Below are 19,351 nucleotides of genomic sequence, written 5' to 3'. Positions count from 1 at the left end.
CCTTGGCAAATAACATAAGTTCCATTAAGATAACATTAAGTTGATGTATAATTACAGAAACTAAAGCTAATATAAATTAACGCTAAATGGAAATTTGAAAAAATAAATAAAAAAAATGACAAAAGAACATACTAAAACTTAACTTAATTATAATAAAAACTGAAAATATAAAAATTAAAAGCTAATTTTCCACTAAAATATTCACTCCATCAAATACTGGACGCACTGTAAATTAGTGAAAACTCACTGTTTTGAGTTCAGAGGTCGGGAGGATAAAGATTTAAAGAGATATGGAATTGGCTGATAAATACATTTTTAGTACATTACATTTTAAAATCACAATGTTGTGTCACAGCCTTGAATCAGGAAGTGCAACGCATTAGGGAGCGGGACAGTCTCATCTGATTGTGATTCGACAAAAAAAGAATGTTTATGTTTCAACATGAGTCGTGCATAATTATAGTCTAGTTAAGTGTATACAAATATTTAGAAGATCCCAAAGCTAATGGACATGGACTAGCCACAAACGCAGTAGATTTAATTGTATTAGCTCATTGTTTCCCTATTTGTTATGCGTTTTTAATTTAATCCATCTATTATTTTTTTTGCTTTTTGCATATTTTATGATAATTTTAATTACCAATGTGTATTAAATGTGCTAATTAAACTTGCCTTGTGTTGCCTTATACAACAGAACTCCACCATTATGTCACAATTTATCATGTTACCAATGAATCATTATAAAAGAGGAAACTGTAGCCATTAGGAACCTGGCTGTTTGTTTAGAGGACCTGATGTTATCTGGCCCTGTAGAAGAACAGACTGACTCACAGCAGACCCCAGGAGTTTATTCGCTTTTCTGACAACATATAGTGACTCGGTGAGCTGGGGACCATCAGATCTGTGCCTGTGGTGTAACACCACCTACACACACACATCCAAACCACATCATCGAGAAGGGCCAGGTAAACCTGCTTGACACATGTGGGGTTCGTTTGCATCAATTCTTACTGACAACTAGTTACAGCTACTGTGTGTCGGGCTTGTGACCGCTTTAGGTTTTTATGTAAATAGTTGACACTTTAAAGGGCACAGCCAGAATAACATGAGGTTGGTCATGCTATGGCAGGCAGAAATTTGGGTATGTGAGCTGCCATGTTCATTCATCCGCTTTCTTTAAAGAGAGAATTCATTAATAATCAAAGACAGCTGCAGTTTCTCATTAGCTCTTTTAAAAACATTAAAGCCTGCGGGGAGAATGAGAGGGAGAGAGAGATGAGAAATAGGTTTATTCAGCCTGAATAACAAGCATGACTGGAGTAGCTAGACACAAATGTGTCTGACACGCACACAGCGTTCTTCAAACCCATCTGTGAAATCCACCTCAATAATAATAAAACTTCCTTATGTTATAGAATACATTTCCGATACTTAATTAACATACTGGAAAACTTGATTTTGATTAGTAGAGCGCAACATTCGGGATCCAGAAGTTAAAACTCCATGCATTATTTCCATAAGGGAACTGATTAAACGAGAACTTAGTAAAACTTTAAAAACAGACCTACTGTGAGATACGAGGTTGTTATTTGATGGTAAATGCTTTTGTTGAAGCCGTGAAATGCATTGTTTAGAACTTATTTTGTAAATGAACAAGTTCAACAGTGGTGGAAAAACTACATTACCCATGATTCTGCAGAGAAATCTCCACCAATCAGAGAATCACAACAAGTAAATTGTGCAAAAAGAACACTTTAGCACCCGCCCACTCCCATTATGCACTGTGAATGATGTAGAGATAGGGTGTGTTGACACTTGACCAAAGACATGTAAACGAACCAAAAACAGGACAAAATACCATCATATTATGCCTACGACCATACAGCGAGCGCATTTAGCCCAGAGCACAACACTGTTTTGGATGATCGACAAATTCCGTCGAGAAAATATACGTCATAAAGACTTTTTTGTTTTCTATATTTAGATTAAGTTTTAAAAATGAGTGTGAACGTGAGCAAAACAGTACTAAATGTATCAACCAAACTAGAAGTGTGAAGTTGTGAACACAACCATAGTTTCCCTATACACTCTCAAACTACTTAGATATTTATTTTATATATAATAATATAGCTACATATTTTGCAATAAATGTAATATTTATCTATCTATCTGTCTTTAATTCCTAAGAGAAAAATTAATGGGAAAATACTTCTGGAAACAATGCCATGTCAGACAGTCAGATATCTCTAAAGAATGACTGTTATCATTATTACTAAATGAATATCAAATATTAATTTGGTAATCATTTTGTACATAAACACAACATCCACCCCGAGTAAGACGATGACATGGTGCTCAAGATCATGTTACATGACCCTGAAGTGGTTTATTATAATGATAATGAGCAACTCACAGCATATTATCACTTCTTATGTAATATTGAATGATAATACAAGAAAAGTGCAGGCTAGCAAAAACGTCAAAATTTGACCTTTAAGAAAGGTTGTGACCTCTGTGGTGAGTCAAAACATTGAAATGACACTGTTAACTGGCTTGCTTGCTTTCCTAGCACAACAGTGATCGATTTCACTGTATTAAGAGCACAAAGAAAGTTACTTAAACAAAACATGTTTGCCATAACATGCATAGCTCACGCTCTGAGTGAAGCAAGATAAAGCAGACATAACTCTCATTCTGTTTTGACACATGATATGACACTTCAAATAATGCTTAAACTTCAATCCCCATTCACTTTTCCTGTCATATTTATGCCTATAAACTAAAAGGGATCAACACAGATCATGCTGCAGCTGGATGAAAACAGATGTTGATATTATATAATGTAGGGTGTCCATCATCATGGTAACGTTATATAGACACACATGATCCGTGCATCAAAACATCTGTCATATTCATATATAAAGGGTTAAAGCTCTATAAAAGCCGCTTTCATCACTGCACATACGACAAGTGTCTAACTTCTAACAGAAGTGCTATTTATCACATAAGGTTCCGGTGGTACGGATAGAGCAGAAGGAGCTGTCATTAATCAAGCGCTAACATGCATAGCATCATAAGTGCATCAAGCCTTTAGTTCAACAAGCTGCACGTTTCATTTTCATTTTCACAAGCGGATATTCTCTTTCATGAATATTGCATTAAAAATAAGATACAGCACTTACAGATCGATCGGGCAGGTGGTTTGAACTAGGATGGACAGGCAACCGCGCTCTTGCCTGTGTCGGCTGATGTGTGTTTGTGTTGCTGCACATCTGCGCAGCTCTTCCTGTCACTGACTCATCCGGGTACTTCAGCTGTCTGCGCAGCTCTTAGATAGATATACATAGCAGCCTCATTAGCAGCCGAGCCGACGTCCGCCATATTGAAGCGGTCCGTGAACATTCGAGAGTGGGTTCGAGACAGCGTCTGCAACTGAATTTATGAATTTATGAAATAGACTTAAGCAGATTATTTTGTTAAACTAACAGCTGTCAACGTCAGCTGACACACGACATTAAAAAGTTATCATAGTAAAAGTAAAAGTAAAAAAAAAAAACATTAAAAGTGCCATAGATAACATGTAATATTGAGTTAATACATATAAAAAAACACAAACCAACGCTCTGACTTCTGAAAGGTTATCCCATTTCTTCAGGAATTTAAATCTCGGCGTTGTGGCACCAGTGACGAGCAAAAGTTGCAAGATGGCCGGCGCGCCTGTGGAGCGGTCGAGGGTGGTCTAGGTATATATATCTATGGCGCAGCTCATCTCCTGTCACTCATCCGGGTACTTCAGCTGAAGGCCTTTATCTGATGAATATTTATCGCGTCTTGCTACTGTTGCTTGGGAACCTTAAACTTAAGGTAATTAATATTCAATCAAGAAGACCCTGATGATCGGATCGGAACGCAGCCCAAGACCCAAACCTTCGCCCGCCATTTCAACGTGTACGTCAGCACACGTCACATATCTATGATGCAGATATTTCTATTTCTTTTTACAGTCAATTATTGGGTAACCTTCTACACATGTAACATAATTAATGATTATGAAGCCTTTTATCATAATAGGATAGGAAATTTGCAGAGGATCATTGTTTGATTGGCTACGTTATGCCACCTTGTGGATGGAATTATAATTTAAGTAATAATTTAGTAGTTCATTCTTAGTAATTTTAGTACGTTTTTTAACATTATTTAATGCATTGCGATTGCGAACTAACATGAACAAACAATGAACAATTATATTCTTTACTAAATAACATTATCAAAGGTTAATAAAGCTTTAAAAAATTATATTGTTCATTGGTGGTTCATGCAAGTTAATGCATTTACTAATGTTCACAAATGGGACCTTCTTGTAAAGTGTTACCAAAACAATAATACTAGACAAGTGATTGTTTTCAATTATTATTATTACTTTGGTGAGTTAACCTACCCAAACAACCCTAATCCTTCACTGATGAGTGAGATATTCTTTTAATAGGAGGAGACGTGGTATTGTTAAGACTAAGAGTCAAGGGTATAATGCGATTCAGAAGTTTTTAAATTGTAAGAAGTCTTTGAATTATGAACTATAGGTTATTTAGATTCATTAGCATTAAAATATTAGATTGTATGGGTTTGAAATCAGATAAAAATTAATGGCCAGTGATATCAACGTTTTCAGTGATCCAGTGTCCAAAAGACTCATCAAGAATGCATGAGAATAGCTCCTGTAAAAGAAAATCAACCAAACAAAATCAAACTTATGTTATATCTTTGATAATAAATTAAATTGTTAAAAGGACAATGTTCCACTTATTCAGGGCTGTTTAAAATCTGATCTTGCTTTCCATGCCATGCTAAATAAGTACAGGTCCTGCCCAAACCTTACAATAAACCAAACAAAAGCTGGACATTCTGTTTCTTTAGCAGCTAAGAGTGATGAGTATTTATGTTAGTGTTTAAATGTTTACCAGGCAGTACTTTGAGACTTGGGTGGTGTCGAGAAGATCATTATATGAATAGTTCCTGTCAACAAGTGAAGAGTCACCAACTCATCCCCTCAGTTTTCAAATCTACTACGGCCCACCAGGCGGATAAGGTTCAGCGAGTTCCTAGCTTTAAGTTCCTGGGACTGACTGTTACTGAAGACCTGTGCTGGGGCATTAACACCACCTCAGTTGTGGGAAAGGCACAGCAACGCCTCTTTTACCTAAGGGAACTGAGGAGAGCTAAACTCCCTAAGCAGCTTCTGGTACATTTTTACCATTGTGCCATTGAGAGCGTGCTGACCTATGGACTATTGGTGTGGTTTTCCAGCTGCACTAAGGCCGAACAGCAAGCCCTCGAGAGGCTGGTGAAGACAGCGGGAAGAATCATAGGGACTAACCTACCGGAGATTAATAACGTTTACACCACCCGCTGCCTGCGGAGAGTGCATAACATTCTGCGAAATCAGTCGCACCCAGCGCATCACCTGTTCCATATGCTGCCCTCAGGGAGACGATACCGGGCCTTGAGAGCAAGGACCACTAGACTGGCCAACAGCTTTTATCCCAGAGCTGTGAGACTGTTGAACGAGCATTGCTCTAATTTACATCTCTAATAGTTGGGAACTGGTGTATGCAGGGACGTGCACAGGGGGGTTGCTCAGGTTGCCCGGGCAACTGCCCATATGCCCTTCTCGACTCAGGTTGCCCTTCCGAAAAAAAAAAGAAAGAAAAAAAAACATTTTTTAGGCCTAGATAAAAGAATTTCACGTAGGCCTAGATAAAAAAAAGAAATAAAAAAAAAAATCGCAAAGCCTCATTCACTTCCATTCGGGCACTCAGCTCAACTGTTTACGTGGCTGCAGCGCTGCACGCGACCGGTGCGTAAGACCCCGCAAATTACTTAAGGCCCCGCCTCCATCTCGTGTCATAGCGCGTCAATTAATGTGTACAACATCCATGACAAAATAAAGCGAAACTATCCTTCTGGTCACGAAAAGAGGAAGAATAAAAAAACCATGAGAGTGAATTGCGGGAACAACAATCAGGTAAACTTGTGTTCTCTCCTCTCTAAGTTTGATGTCAGCAAAGTTTGATGTTTTTCGGTCTTGCTAAGCTAGCTGGGCAGGCAGTGCATCTCTTGCATCACTTTGTGCCTGACAAAAGTGAGAGTAAAATACAATTATTTATTACGTTTGTTTTTGATAAACGACAAAGTGCAACGGTGTTTGTTTACTGCAGCTCAGAAAACATAACCGCGTCGCGTGTGTTATCCATGGTGTTATCATGCGTTCATATGCGCGTGCACGAAGTGAAACGTGCATTTTTCAAGCAGAATATGTGGAGACCAGACATACTGTACAATACATGCACGTGAATGATGGCACTCCCAATCAAAGTACACATTATACGTTTAAAACAAGACACTGATTATCTCAGTGTATCAGTTGGGACAGTGATTGTCTCAGTGTTAAAAACTCTAAACAACCGCACTAATTATGCAAGATAGAAAGCAATGTATTGACAATTTGACATTGATTGACTATTGATTTATAGGCTATATTGAATTTAAAATGTTGATTAGCTGGACATACTGGTCAATATGGATGCACATCCCTCAGTAAATAATAACCATAAATCAAGAATTGCTTCAACATGCATAATAATAAATAAAACAATCATACTGATGCCGAAAATACCCAGGCTGTAGAGAGAACCAAAGTTAATCCCAAAAGCCAAAGCTCAGGGTTATAATTTATTATTTTCTTCTTATTTATGTTTACGTTAATGTTCACTTGTTATCTTAACATTCTATAGAAAATACTCTATTCAATAAATATTGTTTGTTTGAACCTCATTCTGTTCTATATTGTTGTACTTATTCTTTGACTGTTTTGTTTAAAGGAGGGAGGATTGTATGGGAGCACTGAAGTGTCAGGTGTGACTGTGTGGCAATGGCAAATGGTTTACATAGCTCACGACATCACGGGACAGGTACAGGACCCCTTAGGGCCCCAGGGGGAGGTCAGGATCGGCACTGGGTTTAGCAGTCGATTCTGTTCCCTACCGGAATTCCTGTTCCTTTTACGCAATCATACTACAAATCATGCGTAGTTGCCCGTAGCCTACCATCACAACTGAATACGAGCAAGAAGCACAACTGAATGTACGGGAAGCCAAAAGGTTAAAAAAGGATTGTATTTTTTCCCAAAATCTAAGCGTTGTTTTTTTTATTACAAGCGAGTTTTTCCATTCAATCCAGATTATTTCTTTTCAAATAATTTTTTTTCCCCTTTTTTCAGGTCAGAGCAACTGCCCCTCAAAATTCCTGTGCACGTCCCTGGGTGTATGCATTATGCACATGTATGTATAAGACAAAATGGATTGCACTTTTGTAGACTTTTTTATTGCACTTATATTGTAGGATTCTCTGATGTTATTTCGTTGTTATTTATAACAATGACAATAAAGAACAAATACAAATACCTCAAAATTGTACTTAAGTACTGTACTCAAGTAAATGTACTCCGTTACTGTCCGGCTCTGGGAATCAGTAAGACGTGTATAAATTCTATAGTTAATACCGATACTGAAACATTCAAGGTATAAGTTGCCCCCTAACAAGCTATACAAGTACGTAATGCAAGATTGAGTCCTGAAATGCAAACTAAAGCCAATCTGAGAAGAGACAACCAATCTTAATTACTCGATCCAAGAAGAACAAAATCTGGAAAGATGAGATTGTCTCTTCTTGTTTTTATTCTTGCTTGCTGACAAGGCAGGATGCTTAGAATTGCAATGTCATACAGCCAAAAAAACTTCAAAAGTTGATAACTATCGAGGAGAGACCAGTAAAAAAAAATATTGTGAAAGACAAGTATATTCAAAATGTTGTTAATTGATGACTGGAGTTATTTTGGCACAGGTTAGCACAATGTAAAATACCAATAATCCTTTGTGGATTGGTCACCTGAACTGTCTGTAAGTTTTGCCCACGTGTGCTGTGAATCTTTGAAAACCCCTGAAACGGACTGAAGTCCATGGTGTCATAAAGCAAGTGACGATGACCTCTGGTGTTGATCAGATGGAACTGATGCTATGGTATCGCTGTGTCTCATATCCATGTTCACACCGGGTCTTATGTAAAGGATGACCCGCAGAGGGTAACGGGAGGCGCTTTCAACGCTTCTAGTGATAGACTCCATGACCCAACATACCATCAGAGAGAAGCCCTTGCTCATGATCCTCATCGCATTCAACATTGTAGTGCCATGACATGTAGGATTGTTTGCCTCTATGCCAATTTGGTTGAATGTCAACGAAGAAACATTTAGGCCACATACAAGAACAAGAGCTTACAAACACAGATGTCTGAAACATCTTGCTGCTGTATTCCCATGACAGTACAGACGTCTGGTAAACAAACCTTCAGATAAATGTTGCAATACATTAGTTCATTTGAGCCCCTGTCCCTGAGAAACTCTCTGCACATCTCTGTTGATCATGATCATTGATGATCCAAAAACAAGCAATTCTCACATTTGTTTGTCGTTTATTAAAAATTCATATATTAAGTACAACAAACATTCAAACATGAAAAAAAACAAACATTATGAGAGTACTTTTGAAAATGTACATCAAAACAGGGTTTGGTAATGTAATCATTATGATTACAAATGGATTTTTATTCCTGTTTTTTAAGTTCAATATTTCCTACTTATTGCAGGCATTTGGTGTACTTTTAGTACATGCATAAATTGATTGACTTCTTGGGTGCACTGCAGCATGGGAACAGTACCTCTCTAAAAATGTGACAATATCTTCTTGATACCAACAGTCTCCAAACTTGTCCAAAGGTATCCAACCAGCAGTCACTGACAACCAAAACGGTTCTCCAGTTTACAGTTTATTACTAAACACAACTTTATCAAAATGTAAAGTCTTTCATAGACAAGTCTATGTAAATATTAGCAATCATTAAGGATTTGGGTGTTTCTCTTCTAGCTGTCTTTTCCATATAAACAGTGTCTTTTATATTTCATCCATGATTAGCTCTGTAGGTAATGCGTCGTCCCAGGTGGTGTCAGGCGTGACCAGTGTGTGTGGTTTCCAGCATCTCCTCATAAAGCCAGCTCTCAGTGAAGTTTCCTGACTGCTCCATTAGCTCAAACAGACGCTTGTACTCATCAGGGTAGACGTCGCCTGTCATTGTGTCGTCGATGAAGCAGAGCTTTGAATTGAGCTCTGATCCACTGCCAGGACTCCATGAGCTTTGGAAGACAGCAGACCAAAGGTGTGAATACATCCAACCAATCATATACGTTTGTTCATTCAGATATTCTAGTTTGTATACAAATACAGGTAATAAACTTACTTGATTTGTTCAATCAATCTGCGTCTCCTTTTAGCAAGGCATTGTTTCACCATCAAAACCAGAGTGCTGCCATTCAAGGGAGTTAGGTGAGAGTTAAACAAGTCCTCACGTGGGGTTATCCGCACCAAACACAGGTTATCACTCTGTGAAGTCTGTGTGTGGGGATAAGGCAAATAAAAAAAATTAAAAATGGAATACTGGCTAAACTTTTGTAGAGGCCATCAACCTCTTTATTCAAGAAATTGGACTTGCAGCGAATGCTATTTTTCTAATATATGTTTATTTTTAAAGCAATTACTAATTGACAGTAAAAAAATAGGTTACATAAGCCTGCCTGTGATTTGTCAGAGGTGTGGTGTGGCGCTTCACGTCCTAGGAGGCCACTTTTTCTCATGGAAATTATAAGTCACCGAGAATTTATTTTTTTTTTTAGTCGTCCATTTAGAATCGTGAGAGAATTGTGATCTCTTCTTTAAACAAAAAAAAGTGATTGTCAATTTATCCAGAATGGTGCAGCTCTAATACATATTACTAACATTACAGACTAAAAGTACACATAACAGACTAATGTTTCTCAGCTCATTTTAAGATAGAAGACATTACCTGCAATTCATTAAGTGAGTGATAAATCTGAGCTTATTCAGTGAGAAAATGAGTTGTATGTCTTTTGTTCAGAGTTCAGACCAATGACTTGTATGATCGATTCAGACTGATTCAAGAAGAGCCACAAATAAAATCCTAAATAAATTGGACAGAAGGATGTGCCTCTCCTGAATCACTAATACAATATAAACAGATGAAGAATCCTAGAGTGACATTACTTGTATGAAAATACTTACAGTGCTCTTAGATGTGGACTTTTTATTACTCCTGCTTATAGTCAGAAAGGACGACAATGGCTCCTGGTAATGAGGATAAAGCAGAAATACAGTACAAACACATTAATAATTGATCAATTATTCCCAGAAAAAGGAAACAACACATAAATAATAATAAAATGTCTCACCTCATGCAGTAACTCAATATCACAGGCCATCTGCCAGAGAACACTGAAAGCTAGGTAGTTCTTATAATCTCTTGGACGGGTCACTAGTTTCTGTCAGAGAAAATAATCATAATTCATACTTGTATCCAACTGGAAAGCTCCAACTCCAAGGGTTAGGTCACCCAAAAATAAATTGTCATTATATATTCACCCTCGTGCCGTCCCAACGTGCTTAGTAAAAGTTCAAATCTTACATGCATAACCGGATGTAATGTGAGTGGTCAAATTACTGAATGGCTGTTTGAAATATTGAAAGAGCCCTATGTTTGTGCAGCCTACTTTGTTTACAGGATAACAGCTGCATTTCTGCTGTTCCTTAAGCGCCATCTACTGTCAGAGAATGAATGAGCATTTTCAATCAGCACATCTGTGTCGAGGTTATTTATGTGCGGATGCTTTTTTGACACTGTGCGCACACAATTTTGTAAATTTTAACCAGCTGATAGAAAAGTATTCTACAAATATCCCATAGTTTCATATCATTTCATTCCATAGGACCTAATTTAAACATCTGGCGGCATAAATTGCTTGGCTTGATTGCTGTCATTAGTTGTTGCCAACCACCTCCAAAACTGGTCATCTTCAAGCTATTGAGAATTTAATTTCAAACTCTCATTTCGCTGGAATTTGCCTTTGCACTGTGACGTACTACAAAAATAAAAAATAACCCTTTAAACTTTGTACATGTGAACTCACCATGTATTCATTCTTGCTGATGAACATGATCAACTCCACACGTCCGTAGCGGTAAATAGAACGGCGCTCAAACAGGTTGTAAATCAGCTTCCACAGTATGCTCTTCTCATTCCTATGAGAGAAGATCCCCACAATCTTCACCGGGACATCTGTTTCAGAAATGGAAAGACAGAAAAAGCATTATTCAAACCACATATTTATGCCTTGCTTAAAAGGATTGTTTACTCTTTCTTGTGCTATTAGTGTCTGTCTTTACTTTCTTTCTTTCTTTTTGGCCACATTAATCTGAATGTTTGGGACACTAACCTGCTGACCAGGGTACCTCAGAGATGGCCAGGTCAGAGAAGAGCTTCTCCGAGTACATGACGGGTGGCTTCATGCTGCCGTGGCCGATGGGATCCAGTTTGAAGAAGTCACAATGAACCAAATCCAGCTGCCCTTCCAGTTTGCTCTCCAGGTCCTTTAAGACCAAGGGTTATTTTAGGGGTATGTGATATGAAGATATTAGTTTGTGAAAGATTCAAATGTCTCCACGATCTGTCTTTACGGTATCGTGCTACGGCACACATTCTATCAGTTGCAGTTGAATATGGCTGTTTTTTTTAAATTATTATCTCTATCGTGGTTACACTCGCGTCACATTGATGTTCTTCATCATTAAGTGAAGGTAAACAGTTGGGAGAAAAATCAGATGCGTGTCAGTATACTGGATTTGTGCAAAAAGTCTTAAAGCAGCTTAATATACCTGCTATTGTTGTTAATATGAATCAAATCACAAAAGAGACTCCTTTTGACAGAATAAGCTTTGTAGCTTTAATAAGAATTGATACATATTTAATTAATGCAGTGAAGAATATGCAGTTTTATTTTTTCATTTGATTATTAAATTATTCAATTTCTGCTGTCTAACAGAATTACTGTTCCTAAATATTAATCATTTTATTTGTATCTTTCTTGAAATCTTTCGCCCTATGGTTTGTATATAACTAAGATAAAATAAAATAATGAAATAAAATAAGCTGAAAATTCAGCTATGCATCAAAGGAATCATTTTCCTTTTAAATTATAATAATATTTCATTTTATGTTCCCCCCCCCCCCCATATTTTTGATCATGTAAATTCAGCCATGGTGAGACTTCTTTTGAATGGTAGTGTACGTTCTATATACATTTATTACAACAAAACTCCCTAACTTGGAAAATAATAACAATTCTTTTAAAAAGTACACATAACAGACTGCGATTCAGTAAGTGAGTGATACAGGTAAATTAAGATAAAATAAATATTGAAATAAAAATAAGGTGAAAAGATTTTGGTCATATCTCTCACCACAACTTTGCCCTGGTCTGTCATCCTTTTTTTCTTTTATGTTTTGTTATTGTTACCTTGTAAGGCTTTATTTTTTTTTAAATAGGGAAATTAGTTTAGCAGTACTGCTCAGTAACTTGCAAAAAAGCCTTAAAAACCAAGATGAAAAAGAATCATGATACAATCTTGGATCGTCGTGATCCTGCATGAAACAATTGTGATATGATATTTCTGCCATATAGCCCACTCCTATGTTATTTATTAGGAAATGGGTCCAGTAATATCTGACAGTGAGTAGAATGAGATAATATCATTTCAGATGTCTACCTGCAGCTCAGGAAGGAAGTTTGCTTCACTTTCCAACGCAACCACTCTTTGAGCCCCACTGTTTAGCAAAGCACGTGTCAATACGCCAGGACCTGTGGACAGAGACAAACCCCACATGAATACATCTACAAATACTGATGCCATTAAATTAGCAGTTGACAGACACACACACCTGGGTTGCACTCAAATATAACAGCTTTCCCGTCCTCAATATCTCCGGCGAGGTGGTCGGTCACGATTCTTGCGAGGGACGGGTCTACGATGAACCGTCTCAGGTGTTTACAGGCTAGGGCTTTCTGCGTGTTCTCATCCACATCGCCCAAATCTAACGGGTCGTACCGACAGAGGGGCCGAAACTGACCCTGCAGTGGCACGGCGACAGCGGAGAGGTTCCTCTGAACGCCTCCTGAGGATAGAGTAATGAGCTCTGGTTTGCCCACCTGAGCCGGGGTCTTCCTTGTGCCGGAGGAGAATGAGTCTGGAGAGCAAGTTCTTGCAGATGTGGACAAAGTACTGTGTTTAGTCCAAGGCAAAGCGCAGGGAGATGCAGATCTTGATGTTCCACAGAGAGGTCTTAAAGTCAGGACAAAAAACCTACATCCTCCACACACCGCCATGATGACCAACAAGCCTGAAATCATATAATATATACAGTAAAATTTCAAATCCAAACCTGAACAGTTTTATGTAACTATAACTTTTCAGTACTTACTGCATTCATAACATTTTACTGTATTGATATATTTCATAGCTGAACTTAACTAGAAAAATGTTATTTAAAAAAACCTGATATTTTCAGTGTTCAAATATGTGTAGGAGGAAGCCTTGATATAAATTATAAACATAGCCATTTAACATTGGCTATATCTGAATATACTGATTAGGCTTAGTTCAATAAAGATATTTAAGTAGGTTTTATAAACATGCCTTAGAAAAAACAATACTTGTGTGCATCTTGAGACAAAACAATGGCACTGACATATTACATGACCATTACATTACGCTTTTGCAGCAAACGTCATCGTTAACTATCTGTCTCTCCTGAACATGCAGATTGTTGCTTATAGATTTTAACCCAAACTAACCTCAAGTTATGCGGTTCTTGTCCACAGGATCTACATTAATGAATCGCATTCAAGCTGCGCAACACGCGCGTCCGTGACATTGAGCCCCGCGTGCTGTTGACCCGATGCTTTCGCAATCCTATTGGCGAGGCGCACTACGTACGTCATGTCGCCGCGACGTCCCAACATCAGCTGATCAGGAGTGCGTCAGATTTGCGCATTCAGAAATTTGTTAATATTTCTTTTTTGTATGTGCAGTAAGCATTCGTCTCAATTTTTCTTTTTAAAACACACAAAGAAATGATAATGAAATTATCTGTTTTGTAGTGAATTTTTTTTTTTTTGAGTTTCAGATTTTTTTCTAACCTGCGCAGTGTCGTGTCAAGTTGACTGTCATGAATACAAACAGGGCATTCATAATGTGTATGTACTGTATGTAGACACATGGACGCTCAGTCTGGGTGATATTTTTATGATGGCTGTGAATATAGAGCGGTTTGTCAGTGAGGGTAAAGGAAATGGTGTGCGTGCTCTGCGTGGAATCAAACCCGGTGAAGTGATCTATTCATGCGAGCCGTTTGCATTCTGCATAGCCAAGGATTTCTTGAAAAACACCTGCCAAAGTTGTCTCAAGAGGTAAGAACACAATTTTTCGAACATGTAGTTCTGTGTTTTTTTTAGACATGGTACGCGATGCCATACAATTATTTTGGAGTAGCCTACCATGTATGTAAATACCATAGTACATGGAAGTACATAGTACCATGGAAGGTTCCAAAATACCATGGTATTGCATCAGTTCTGCTAAAACGATTTTAGCAACAGTCTGTCTTTTTGCTCCCTGTTCTGCCATATGATAATGTTTTCGTTAATATGAAATAAAGAGTTTGCGAAATGCCAATACAACTGTAATGCATGACCTTTCTGAGTTTGACCTTCAGGTGGCGCTGCTGCTCTTTCTCTGATGTTGCTGCACCTTGAGTTAATTTACATGGACTGTTGTTTTTTGTTGGTCAACCAAATGAGTGCGAAATGACGCTGTTTACATACCTAGGATAAAATAATATATTGCATAAAGACTTTAAAGTCCCCCCTTTGCATAAGAAAAATAGCCCTATCTAATATGCACAAAGTTTACTTTTGGCGACGGCAGTTTTAGCTAATTTCGACTCCCAATTAATTGGCAGGATCAATTGATTTTCACTGCGTATCCAATGGATAAATCAGTTTTAGTAGTTATTTATTTATTATTATTTAAAAACTAGTTTGGCCAGTTTTTCAATATATAATGTTTTATGCTGCTTTTGAGGATAGTTTTTTTGAACAGCTGCAGTTTACAGCTGTACTATTAGTTTTTAGTACTATTTAGTACTATGTTCAGAATGTCCTATTATTTTCCTGCAGCATAGTATATATTGTACTATTTTCTGTATGCATAGATTATACATTAAATAATTTGCTTGATTTGAACTTCCATTTCATTCTGATGGTGCAGAATCCATATCCGGAGATAATACATAAATTAATTTTATATAACAAATATTTTAACAATTTCAAGTATTATACGTTTGATAACACTTTAGTTTAGGGTCCATTTCTCACCATTAACTAGTTGCTTATTAGCATACATATTACTATGATATTGCCTGTTTATTAGTACTTATAAAGCACATATTAATGCCTTATTCTGCATGACCATATTCTACATCTCTTAATCCAACCCAATACCTAAACTTAACAACTACTTTACTAACTATTAATTAGCAGTAATTAGGCATTTACTGGGGCAAAAGTTATAGTTAATAGTGAGAATTGACCCCTAAGTTTTTATGGGTTTGACTCATTATTTTTTAGAATATCAAGAGTTTTGAGTTAAGATGGTTGTACATAAGATTTGAATCAAAATTATGGATTTGTTATTGCATAATGCAAACTGTTCCACACTTTGTTTAAAACAAACTGTTTGTTTTTAGTACTATTTAGTTTATACTGCACAATATGGAGTACACACAAGTATTCTATTCTGAACTTAGCCTCTTTATCTCTTTTTTTAGTTGACATAGATGAGTGCACTGCATCTGCATTGTGTAACATGGCCTAGAGAACGGATATATGATCAGTGAAGTTCACAGAAACCAATTACCACCGAGTCAGAACTAATTGACCAGTTTACTCAAGTTGCACCAACAGAACAGCTAAGCATTAATCTGCTCCAAATACACACCGAATTCAAATGATATAAGCCTCGCTTTTCTATGTTGTGCATCAGAAAAACAGAAGTTTGTTCTGGAGAGAGCAGCTGTTGAGAGTGTTTTAATCACCTTCCCAAACATCACTGTCAGAAGTCATTTTGTTGAAGGTTTCTTCTTGTGATCCATTCATCATTTCTATTCATTTTAGACGCGTACTGTATTTTCATTTTCAGAGGTGTGATTTTCCCCTCGCCGAGGAGAAAGAGTGTGTAGGATGAGGCTGTAATGAGATTTCTAGCAGATGTGCTGTGATTTAATTCACACCAGCTTTACATGCCTGATCATCTCTGACACTTTATTAGAATCAATCTATAAAACTCTCAATGCCGACAAATGCTCATGGATGGTGTGTGTCTAGAAAATCAGTAGACCTCAGAAGAGAGTGCCTAAATGTTGATATTTTCTTTATTCTATAAGCTGAGTGAAATTTGGTATTTGTACGGAATTATTACTCAGCTCTCTGGAATCCCTTTTGCTTTGTAAGTTGTTTTGGCGAAATGCATAAATGTTATATATTGTATGGTTAGGTTACTGGGTGTTCTGGTGGTTGCTAGGTTTTACTAGCTTATGTATAGAGTCCAATAGAGTCCAAGACTCTATATTAGGGCCCTGTGATTTCCACGATGCAGAAAATGCAGGCAAAATTCAGAAACATGGAATTTACTGAATAACTCGGAATGTCACGGAATTTGGAAAATTGTGGACGACTAAATCAAAAGTAGGGCTGTACACTAACCCTCAAGTGTCCTTCGTATAGTAGCCCTTAATTGGTCTATCGTATGCACACTTCAGAGGGCCTTTCCAAATACCCACACTTGCAGTCTTTATACTTGACCACTTGTCTACTAAGTTGCATGACGTATTTCCTGTATTCGGCCCAAGTGTTCAAGTAGGCATGAAGACTGCAAGTGTGTGTAGAAGTGTTTATTACCCGTTGCGACACACTTACAGTGTTGCAAAAATGCAAGTGTTTACAGAGCTTTATTTGGATTTTCAATACTTTGCATTTTAAAATAAACTTTTAAATGTAAAGCAGTTGCAAACGTTGTACAAAATACACATAGCCTACTCATCTTTGCACCAATAAAATGACACTTTAACAATTTGTTTTACTACCAAATTACATGTAATATTTAATTAATTTAACTTACAGTGAAATGTTTTCCTCACTATCTCGTGATTTCGGGACATGCGATGTCCAGAACTTCATGCATGATGGGATATGCATTGCTTTGAATACCGGTCCGATGTGTTATTCTAGATAGTGTGTGTTTAGTGTGCGGCATTTTTTAGACATGTGACAGTCTTGCAGCACACTTATTTCCTGTCGCGTGCACGCTCTCAAGTGGCCAAAGAGCGCAAGTGTGGGTATTTGGAAAGGCCCAGAATCTCGCTGGAAGAAGTAGGTCATCGGGGTCATACTTTTTGCTCACTCTTTTATGAGTAGCTAGCTACTGTGAATTCGGACATACTGTACTTCATTTGTCACATACTGTTTTTCACCTACTATATAGTAGGGTAGTAGTATGCTATTTCAGATGCAGCCTCAGTTTCTTCAGCACCCCCAAAATGTGATGCCTTCTTTATCGCTATGTTTGCTAATCTAGACAGTATCATTCATATACACTCACCGGCCACTTTATTAGGTACACCTGTCCAACTGCTCGTTAACACTTAATTTCTAAGCAGCCAATCACATGGCGGCAACTCAGTGCATTTAGGCATGTAGACATGGTCAAGACAATCTCCTGCAGTTCAAACCGAGCATCAGTATGGGGAAGAAAGGTGATTTGAGTGACTTTGAACGTGGCATGATTGTTGGTGCCAGAAGGACTGGTCTGAGTATTTCAGAAACTGCTAATCTACTGGGATTTTCACGCACAACCATCTCTAGGGTTTACAGAGAATGGTCCGAAAAGAAAAAACATCCAGTGAGCGGCAGTTCTGTGGGCGGAAATGCCTTGTTGATGCCAGAGGTCAGAGGAGAATGGCCAGACTGGTTCGAGCTGATAGAAGGGCAACAGTGACTGAAATAACCACTCGTTACAACCGAGGTATGCAGCAAAGCATTTGTGAAGCCACAACACGCACAACCTTGAGGCGGATGGGCTACAACAGCAGAAGACTCCACCGGGTACCACTCATCTCCACTACAAATAGGAAAAAGAGGCTACAATGTGCAAGAGCTCCCCAAAATTGGACAGTTGAAGACTGGAAAAATGTTGCCTGGTCTGATGAGTCTCGATTTCTGTTGAGACATTCAGATGTTAGAGTCAGAATTTGGCGTAAACAGAATGAGAACATGGAACCATCATGCCTTGTTACCACTGTGCAGGCTGGTGGTGGTGGTGTAATGGTGTGGGGGATGTTTTCCTGGCACACTTTAGGCCCCTTAGTGCCAATTGGGCATCGTTTAAATGCCACGGCCTACCTGAGCATTGTTTCTGACCATGTCCATCCCTTTATGGCCACCATGTACCCATCCTCTTATGGCTACTTCCACCATGTCACAAAGCTCTAATCATTTCAAATTGGTTTCTTGAACATGACAATGAGTTCACTGTACTAAAATGGCCTCCACAGTCACCAGATCTCAACCCAATAGAGCATCTTTGGGATGTGGTGGAACGGGAGATTCGCATCATGGATGTGCAGCCGACAAATCTGCGGCAACTGTGTGATGCCATCATGTCAATATGGACCAAACTCCCTGAGGAATGCTTCCAGCACCTTGTTGAATCTATGCCACGAAGAATTGAGGCAGTTCTGAAGGCAAAAGGGGGTCCAACCCGTTACTAGCATGGGGTACCTAATAAAGTGGCCGGTGAGTGTATATGTCACAAGCAAATGCGCACTATGGTCAGAGTGGAATTAGATGCGATTATAGTGTTTATATGCCAGTTTATTGCGATTAAATCAGTATATGCACTTAATTTCTTATGATTATGAGCTTAAGCGCATCAATTTGATTCGAAGTATTGTGTTTAGGGTAAAGTTTAATTGCAATATTGCCTAAATCTCATTATAATCACATTATGAGGGTGCATGTAGAGTATTAAACAGTGGTTCTCAATTTCATGTGTATCAGAAAAATACACTAATATAACCAAATTATGTTTATCTTTCTATTTTTATATTAAACAGCGCAACAGACCCTTTATCACGCAGTTTAGTGCTTTTAATATGACAATTCACAATAATTAAATTAATAACTTTTTTTTATAAATACACTTGGATGTATTTTATACACCTATTTATTGAACGAAAGATTGGATAATTTATATTGTATTTATTTACAGAAGTGTATGTC

At 37.8% G+C, this 19,351-nt stretch overlaps 2 protein-coding genes across 2 annotated transcripts in view; one reads left to right on the top strand and one right to left on the bottom strand.

The window, feature by feature from the left end:
* Positions 1 to 8,702: 8,702 nt before the first annotated feature.
* tfb2m (transcription factor B2, mitochondrial) lies at positions 8,703 to 13,946 on the bottom strand. The gene is made up of 9 exons (XM_056256151.1): positions 13,811 to 13,946; positions 12,898 to 13,356; positions 12,726 to 12,817; positions 11,396 to 11,549; positions 11,090 to 11,238; positions 10,355 to 10,444; positions 10,188 to 10,250; positions 9,349 to 9,500; positions 8,703 to 9,244 (listed from the first exon to the last, which is right to left on the bottom strand). The coding sequence occupies exons 2-9, from the start codon at positions 13,340 to 13,342 to the stop codon at positions 9,058 to 9,060; spliced, it is 1,332 nt and encodes a 443-aa protein (XP_056112126.1). The 5' UTR covers positions 13,343 to 13,356; positions 13,811 to 13,946; the 3' UTR covers positions 8,703 to 9,057.
* A 252-nt stretch (positions 13,947 to 14,198) lies between these two features.
* The window catches only part of smyd3 (SET and MYND domain containing 3), a 216,450-nt gene continuing 211,297 nt past the window's right edge, over positions 14,199 to 19,351 (top strand). Inside the window, exon 1 of the mRNA XM_056256150.1 lies at positions 14,199 to 14,425. Within this exon, the coding sequence (XP_056112125.1) occupies positions 14,262 to 14,425 (164 nt within the window). The 5' untranslated portion in view covers positions 14,199 to 14,261. The remainder of the gene's footprint in view (positions 14,426 to 19,351) is intronic.

This window comes from Rhinichthys klamathensis, unplaced genomic scaffold (assembly GCF_029890125.1).
Source record: "Rhinichthys klamathensis goyatoka isolate OS25496 unplaced genomic scaffold, OSU_Roscu_1.1 h1tg000123l_1, whole genome shotgun sequence".
Classification (NCBI taxonomy): Eukaryota; Metazoa; Chordata; class Actinopteri; order Cypriniformes; family Leuciscidae; genus Rhinichthys; species Rhinichthys klamathensis.
The sequence above is the reverse complement of the archived record's forward strand: the minus strand, read 5'-3'. Positions and strand labels throughout refer to the sequence as shown.